This window comes from Zea mays, chromosome 10, assembly GCF_902167145.1.
Source record: "Zea mays cultivar B73 chromosome 10, Zm-B73-REFERENCE-NAM-5.0, whole genome shotgun sequence".
In the NCBI taxonomy this organism is placed as follows: Eukaryota; Viridiplantae; Streptophyta; class Magnoliopsida; order Poales; family Poaceae; genus Zea; species Zea mays.
In genome coordinates, this window is record NC_050105.1 from 1432178 (window position 1) to 1441096 (window position 8919).

General features: G+C 49.5%; 2 protein-coding genes across 2 annotated transcripts; one reads left to right on the forward strand and one right to left on the reverse strand.

Moving 5' to 3' along the window:
* Positions 1-3033: 3033 nt before the first annotated feature.
* Positions 3034-5533, forward strand: LOC100191493 (putative lectin-domain receptor-like protein kinase family protein). Its single transcript, NM_001136925.1, has 2 exons — positions 3034-3065; positions 3149-5533. The coding sequence occupies exon 2, from the start codon at positions 3161-3163 to the stop codon at positions 5426-5428; it is 2268 nt and encodes a 755-aa protein (NP_001130397.1). The 5' UTR covers positions 3034-3065; positions 3149-3160; the 3' UTR covers positions 5429-5533.
* Positions 5534-6858: 1325 nt separating this feature from the next.
* LOC103640659 (acetylserotonin O-methyltransferase 3) lies at positions 6859-8420 on the reverse strand. Its single transcript, XM_008664142.3, has 2 exons — positions 7445-8420; positions 6859-7308 (listed from the first exon to the last, which is right to left on the reverse strand). The coding sequence occupies exons 1-2, from the start codon at positions 8360-8362 to the stop codon at positions 7009-7011; spliced, it is 1218 nt and encodes a 405-aa protein (XP_008662364.2). The 5' UTR covers positions 8363-8420; the 3' UTR covers positions 6859-7008.
* Positions 8421-8919: the final 499 nt, after the last annotated feature.

Below are 8919 nucleotides of genomic sequence, written 5' to 3' on the forward strand. Positions count from 1 at the left end.
GTCCTCGTCTATCAACCCTAAGCCGGGAACCCCCTCCTCTTGGCCACGCCTATGTGTCTAGTGTCGTCATATGACATGCCATACTACCACTTTAAACCCACATGTGCCATGTGCCGTATGCCCGACCCCTAGCCTACAAACGCCCATGAAAACACAAGGGGCCACTCTGATAGCATTTGTAACATCTCGTCCACTCCTGGACCGGCGATACTTACCCTTGGCAGCCCTCTAGGATTATAGATCATCCCCATAGGCCAACACGAGTCTTCTATATGCACCTTGTCCTCCCTCTTGCGCACCCAAGAAGACTTCTCGATCGGTCACCCTTTCCAAGATTGTTCTGGTCCAAGCACACTTAACCTGGAGGTTCTTTCGATGTCGGCTTCCAAAAAAAGATGCATCTTGTTGTATAGGTATTCTATCAATCCTATTAAGCCTTGAACTAGGATATCATACAATCCATTAGGGCCAGGATATCATAATCCACCCCCTTAGAAGAATGACGTCCTCGTCGGTCAGTCCCAAGCTAGAAACCTTCCCCTCTTGGCCACTCATGTATATCTAGTGTTGTCATATGACATGTCATATAACCACTCCAGGCCCACATGTGTCATGCGCCATATGTCTGACCCCCTAGCCCACACACGCCCGTGAAGCCACGAGGGACGGCTCTAATGCCCTTTGTAACATCACGTTCACTCCCAAACCGGCGGTACTTACTCTCGACAGCCCTCTATGATCATAGACCATCCCCATAGACCAACATGATTCTTGTGTGCGCACTTTGTTCTCACTCATACGAACCTGAGAAGACTTTTCGGTTGGTCATCCATCCCAAGATTGCTCTGGACCAAGTTTAAGACAGACTTCCGAAAAAGAAGATGCACCTCGTTGGTATGAGTATTCTATCAATCCTATTAAGCCTTGAACCAAGATATCACACAATTCACTAGGACCAAGATATCACAATCAGTTGTTACTGAGAAAACACGGTTTTCAAATACCATAGTCTACCTAAAACTGTAGTACTACCTCCGACTTTTAATATTTGACGCTAAATAGTAAAAATGGCAAATAAAAAAAATGGAGGGAGTGTTTTTTTAGAGTTTGGAAACTTCACCAAGCACACCTGTTTTCTTTCGTTTCTATCATGCTCGGCTCTTGTCCACCCCTACGCCATAGTTTATTGTCTTGTTTTTTACTGTGCAGCAGGACAATACCTTGTAGCCAAACTGACCCCGGTATTTTTAAAAATCGTGGTTATAGTGTGGTTTTAAAACTGTATTATTTTTGTCATATATAAATGTAAACCTTAGTATTGTAAAACCGTATTATCCAAAAACTTCATTATCAGACAGACCACGAGATCTGTTTGGTTCCAATGGAAAATCAAAGTATGAGTGGAGAGAATAAATGAAAACCGAGGTTCTGAGTGGACTTTCCAAAACTCCAAAAATATCGGGCCAGTTTGGAAATAAAGTATTTGAAAGCTACAGTTTTGAAATACCAAAACATACCCGCAGTTTTCTACCACGGTATTGAAAATTTTGGTCTGGAGCTAAGTTTCCAAAACTGCGAAAGTACTGTACCATAGCCAAAACAACAATTTTAAAAACAGAGTTTTTGAAGAGTATACCAAAAATTGTATTGGAAAAATACCATAGTATCTCAAATACTACACTATTATTCAAAAATAGAGAAAATACTCCACTTCCAAACATGCCCTAATAATTTTTAGGTAAACCATGATATTTAAAACTGTGGTTTGCATGGACCACCAACCAAACACCTTTGGCTTCTAATTAGGGGGTGGACATTTTAAAACCGAACCCCGAACCCGAACCTGAATAGACCGAATTCTCGGTCTATTCAGGTATTCGGGTTCGGGTTCGGTTCCTATATGTGCTATATTTCGGGGTATGGGTTTGGGTTCGGTTCCTAACCTTTAAAACCCGAATAGACCGAATAACCTGAAATATAAAAAGCTCTTAATATGTGATGGTATTATTATATGATTTATGAACTTATTAGCTAGAAATAATGATATCATCTTAACGATAGTATATATATCTTTGTATGCTATTTTTATAGTCACTTGTTGTAATAATAGTGCTTTCAATTAATTATTCATTATATATATTTTAACAAAAGATACTAGTTTGTCTACAATTCAGGTATATTCAGTGGACTGAATAGACCAAACCGAAATTGTGAGTCTATTTGGGTTCGGTTTCTATTTGGGTTCAGGTATACTAGTTTGAACATTTCGGTTCTCATTTTTCAGAACCCAAAATTTTACAAACCCGAATAGACCGAACTGAATTACCCTAATAGACCGAATGCACAACCCTACTTCTAATACCATAGTATTATCAAATATGGTAGTATTGATTCAAAACTCCAAAATTACTACGCTTCTAAATATGACCTAACACATTTGGAAGCTTGGTATTTTTGCAATTTTGAGGCAATATTATGGTATTTGATGATATTGTGGTATTGGAAACAAAAAGATGTTTGGTTGGTACAGGTAAAACACAATTTTAAATACCATGGTTTACCTATAACCGTGATATTTTTGGAGTTTTGAAAACTCCACTCATGGCCCTAGTTTTTTCTGTTCTCTATGCAAAAATACTTTAGTTTTCTGATGGAACTAAACACATCTCGGTTTTAAGTAATATCGTGGTTTTACTACGGTAAATTAAAACTATAATATTTATGTCATATGCAATCGTGAAATATAGTATTTCAAAACTATATTATTTCAAAACCCTCAAACTCTTCATCTGTCCGCTGTGAGGATGACTTGCGAGAAGTTATCAAAATGAATTCTGACAAGGGGCAAAACACAGAGAGTAACGTACGTGCTCCCAAAAGCCTTTTCACCGTACCTCTATTATGTTGGATTATTAGCTGTAACGAAACTGACTAATATATTTCCACGCTTGTCTCGTAGTGGGCGGCAGCAGGCTGTGCACAGAAAAGACGCTCGACGACCAAGTCCACGCTGCATGGCTCGATCAAACGTGTCACGGTCATACACGCCAGCCTAGCGTCCGGAGGTGGGTGGGTGGAACAGCAGCTTCCTTGTATTGTATGTACATGTACTCGGAAACATTTTTATGTGTCCTTCGCCTTCCTCCAGACTGCAGACCAAATGCTGCAACGATGGCGGCCGGCCGGCCGTCCCTCGGGCCTCACCACCGTCTCGCGCGGCATCTACTGTCTCTGTACGCTGCTGCTGCTGCTGCTGCCGTCCATCCACGTCCCTCGCGCACGCTCGCTGTCTTTCGACCTCAGCTTCTCCAAGCCCCAGAGCCCCGGCCTCTCCCAGCTGGTCAACTGCACCGGCGACGCGTACATCACCCCGGACACGCTCGAGCTGACGAGGAACCGGCGTGACCAGAGCAGCACGTACAGCCTCGGCCGGGCCACGTACATGCACCCGGTGCCGCTGTGGGACGCCCGCACCGGCGAGACGGCCAGCTTCACCACCACCTTCTCCTTCCTCATCAGCCGGGACCCGAGCACGTTCCCCGGCGACGGCATGGCGTTCTTCCTCGGCCACTTCGGGTCGAGCATCCCCACCAACAGCAGCGGCGGCATGCTTGGCCTCATGCCGGCCTTCACCAACGGCACGGGCGACGGCACCGTCGTCGCCGTCGAGTTCGACACCTTCCTCAACCACGCCAACGACGACATCAGCGGCAGCCACGTGGGCATCGACGTCAACTCCCTCAACTCCACGGCGGCCACGGACACCAGCAGCACCAGGAACCTCACGTCCGGCTACGAGATGGTGGCCACCGTGTCGTACGAGAATGTCACCAGGTTCCTGGCCGTCCAGCTCACCATCTACGACACGTCGTACAACGTCAACGCGACCGTCGATCTCAAAAGCTACCTGCCGGAGCGCGTCGCGGTTGGCTTCTCCGCCGCGACTGGAAAAGGCGGCGAGCAGCACCAGGTGCTGTCGTGGTCATTCACGTCCACTCTGCAGGAAGCACCAGCACCGGCACCGGCACCGCCGCCGCGTGCTCTGACACCTGGCAGCAGCACCCAGCAGCCCAAGAAGACATCTTCAGAAGGAACACTGGTAGTCGCCGTGCTGGTGCCTCTGTTGTCGCTTCTCTTGGCGTGTGCAGCGGCAGCCGTGCTGGTCTGGTGGAAACGCAGGAGAAGGAGAAGATCGTCGGGAGGAATTGGAACCAGCGACGACGACGACGACGACAACGGTCACCGAGACCAGGACGGCAGCAGGGCGGAGCTCGAGAGGGGAGTGGCTGCCAGCGGGCCCCGCCGGTACGCGTACCGCGACCTGGCCGCCGCCACCAACTACTTCGCCGAGGACGGCAAGCTCGGCCGCGGGGGCTTCGGGAGCGTCTACAAGGGCAACCTCGTCGTCGCCGGCGAAGCGCGTCCGGTGGCGATCAAGGTGTTCTCGTCTGAGTCGTCGGCGCAGGGGAGGAAGGAGTTCGAGGCGGAGGTGCGGATCATCAGCCGCCTCAAGCACCGCAACCTGGTGCAGCTCCTGGGCTGGTGCGACAGCCGCCACGGCCTGCTGCTCGTGTACGAGCTGGTGGCCCAGGGCAGCCTGGACCGGCACCTCCACAGCAGCAGCGGCGACAGCGGCAGCGAGAGCCCCTTTTTGGCGTGGCCGGAGAGGTACCGGATCATCCTCGGCCTGGGCTCCGCGCTGCGGTACCTCCACCAGGAGTGGGAGCAGCGCGTGGTGCACGGCGACATCAAGCCCAGCAACATCATGCTGGACGACGCGCTCAGCGCCAAGCTCGGCGACTTCGGCCTGGCCCGGCTCGGCGACCACGGCGGGCGGTGGCACACCACCAACGCCGTGCTGGGCACCGCGGGCTACATCGACCCGGAGTTCGTCAACACGCGGCACCCGAGCACCCACTCCGACGTCTACAGCTTCGGCATCGTCCTCCTCGAGGTCGTCTCCGGCCGGGCCCCGGTGGTCCTGCGGCAGGACGAGCCGCCCTTCGTTCTGCTCAAGTGGGTGTGGGGCCTGTACGGCCGGAACGCGATCCTCGACGCGGCGGACCAGCGGCTGAGGACCGGCGACGGGCTCCGCCACGACCAGTGTATGGAGAGGGTGCTGGTCGTCGGGCTGTGGTGCGCCCACCCTGACCAGAGCGAGCGGCCGTCCATCGCACAGGCCATGCACATCCTGCAGGCGGAAGACGCCAGGCTCCCGCCGCTCCCGCCGCAGATGTACAAGACGGCGTCGGACCTCGCCGTCAGTGGACGTGCCTATGGAGCTTTGTCCGTTGAAAGCTACAGTGGTGGCTCCTTTACGACTACGACTGCGACGACGATGACGACCACCACCACCAGCAGCGACTCTAAGATTTCTAGAGGCTTGTCGACCACGGCCTTGCTCCGAGATTCAAAAGAGAGAGCCTGATAGATCTCTGCATTTCTTTCTTTCTTATTTTTTTTTGGGAAATGTTGAAATGGACTGCCCACGGTCTATATATGGGGCTTAAATGACATCATTACTGACCAGTATAAATTTGAGCTTTCGCTTATATTAATTGGGTTGAAGCCCAATACTTCATTGTTTTGATTTTTCTTCCACACCATTTGATGATACTAGTGTTTGGGCCGATGCATGTCTAGACGCTAGTATCGACAGGCCCCAGCATAATTACTAATAATATCTAACAGTGTTGTGTCTAATAGTATCATGCCTAATAATGCTAGTGCCAGTGTCGTGTCGGGTGGCCTGTTTGACATTCTATAACCTAGGATTACAAATAGCGCCACCTCAGATAGACACAGGTTCGGTGGCTTCACAAGGCACAAGCGAGCAGGTGGACAGATGTGACCGTGCGAGGGCGAGACTCGTTGTTCGGTGCGACGGCGAGGCTTAAGAAGCTACTTGTCATATTCATATATCCTTAGAGCAAGTAACAGCTTCCATGAGCAAAATCAATCCATGAGCAAAGAACATTTGATGAAACGTTTTTATACAAACAAGTCCCTGCTGCTCCCATGCTCACAAGGCCCTGCTGCTCCCATGAGCAAAATCAATCCAGACCACACCTTTCACATCCAATGGTGCTGCGTTAGGGGGATTTTTGTAAAATGTACAGAGTTGCAAAGAACATTTTACAAAACCCCCTGATGTAGCACCGTTGGATGTGGAGGGTGTGGTCTGGATTGATTTTGCTCATGGGAGCACCAACGCTCCTTGCGCACAAGATACGTTCTCTATATAAAGGTCTTTTTAATTAAGTGGTATTTAGCGTCCAGCTAGCTACATTTGGGATGCATCTCCCACCAGACGATAAGTTCGATGTGCAGCAGGGATGGGACAAAGCTCTACCTAGCTGGACATTTCTCGATCTATGCATGGGTCTGGCTGGCAAGTGAACCAGCATGGGGGTGTCTATATATGCCATTTCTTAAGCAAACAAATAAATTGGAATATATATATGGGGTGAGATGGAAATTCCAGACGACGTCAGTGTGACTCCTCCTTATTGCTTGTCAGCAGCATCTTGATTTATCTCCGTATGCAATTATTTTATGCATGTGCATGTTGCATTTCTCTAATCAATTAGCAACGGCCGAGATTCTCAGTTCAGGGGTTTTCAGTTTTATCATTTCTGGCGGTACAAGTACATACACAATAAATTAAGGATGTGTTTGGTTGCAATGACAGGACGAGACGGGATGAGACGATCCATCAAATAAGGTTGTTTCGTTTAGAGTTAAAGGTTAGAACAGAACTATCCCAGTGTTGTTCCCCGTTGTCCCTCAAAATGGAAGGATGAGAGGGAACGTCAGGAACGTCTCTGTCCTGGCTGTCCCGCAACCACAAACACACCCTAAAGACTTGCCTTGGTTGCTTATATATATGAAGAACAACAGTAACCACTTGGGGTTTTTTTTGGTTTGTAATAATACACATGCATGCATGGTCTTCATGCATGGGAAAACCTTATATAACGATAGAATAATGCATGGTGACAACCTTCATCATGGGAAAACCTCGATGATAGAATGGAAACCTAACGTGGGCGTGATCTTGTAGTCACTGAACCCAGCTCTCGAAAATATTTCTCTCCATTCGTGCTCCTCCCGCTCGGACCCATCGTACCGCATCATGTACATATCAAACAGCACCTGCGTCTCCTTCACAAGCTTGTCCGGTGATCCATAGCCGACCACCACGTTTATAATGATCACTTTGCCTCCAGCTTCTCTGCCGGGAATTGCTCGCTTGCACTGTCCCAGTATCTTCACACAGTGTTCGTCATCCCAGCAGTCCAAAACATGCTGAAAATTAAATTCCATGCTTATATATTATATATATAGCTTGGTCACTCATTCAGTCACTCTCTAGCTACTAATGTGTATGTAATAATGTAATAATGATGAGGAATATATAATACATGCTTGGATATGTACTTACCCTCAAAAGAACAGCGTCTGCAGGTGGAATAGACTCAAACATGTCACCGGCGACGAACTGCACCGCCGTCGCCGCCGTGCTATTGATGATACGATCAGTACCGGTGGCCGCAGCTGGCGGCACCTTGTCGATCACTTGTTTGAGGTCCAGCACAGTGCATTTGATGTGCGGAAAGGCGTTAGCGATGGCAATAGCGGCGGCGCCATGGCCCCCTCCAACATCGACCAGCGAGGTGAGCCGGCCGCCGCCGAAGACACTGCTGGCGCCTCCTCCTCCGCAGCAGCCGCCGGTATCTTTCAGCATGATGTCCATGGACAGGCTGGTGTCCGCGACGCAGGCTTCGTTCATGGCTCTGTTGTACGCGGCGTCGCTCTTCGTCAAGCTCCATGAGGCCACGCCGAGTGCCGTCTCGAAGAGCGTCGTGGTCCCGCCGTCTCTGAACCACTCCTCCATGTCGAAGAAGGTGGAGACCGACGTGCTCGGGCGCGCCAGGAGCCGGAGCAGTGCCGACATGTCAGGCGAGGACGCTGACGAGGTCGCTGATGCCTCCTTGTCCTTGTCACCGACGAGGACGCTGGACACGGGGGTCAGCGTGTAGACGGTCTCGCTCTCACCCTCGTCGCCGCCGGCGGCACCAAAGATGCCGAAGCAGGCAAGCATGCGCATGAGCCGACGGAGCTGCGCGCGCTTGGCCGGGTGGACACCCGTGCCGCTGACGAGGTCGGAGACCGTTGCTGCGCCGCCGCGGCGGTGGATGGCGCCGGGGATGCCTAGTCCAACCGCGCACAGCAGCGCCGACGACTTCACGTGGTGAAGGCCGTGGTGGTACAGCTCCACGTAAGTTTGGTGGCGATGGTGGTCGTTGTGGAGAGGCGGAGCGTCAGGCTCTTGCTGCTCTGCATGGGCACAAGGCGACATGACGGCGATGAGATAGATGTTGTTGATTACTTTTTTTTTTCTTTTCAATTGCCATTCATCGTTCATGGACATCCATTGGCCCCCGTTTTATAGGCGAGAGAGGCTATGTTTTCATGAATTATAGAAGCTACATATTATGGTGAAAGGATAGGAGAACAAAATATCACTTTAGAAAAATAAATAAGCTCAAATAAGCTAGTATTAAGTACCTTATTCCAGTTTATTTATAACCCTAAATTGATATTTTACTCTTCTATCCTTTTACTATAATCCAACTTATATAATTTAGAGGAAAATAAACACACCTAGAAATCTAGCTATCTAGCTAGCGGGCAGAGACGTGGAGATTATAAAACTCTAATAATAACACGTTCATGAATAAAATCTTAGATTGGTTGTCTACACACCACTTGACATGGCGTGACAAATGAACATAGTCGCGTCACGTTCGCTGGCGTGGCTAATAATAAGGGGTGTTTAGTCTATCCGCAGCGGTTTTCTCTAAATTTCCTCTCTATATCACTTTATTGTGTCACATCATTAACATTTCATCTCAT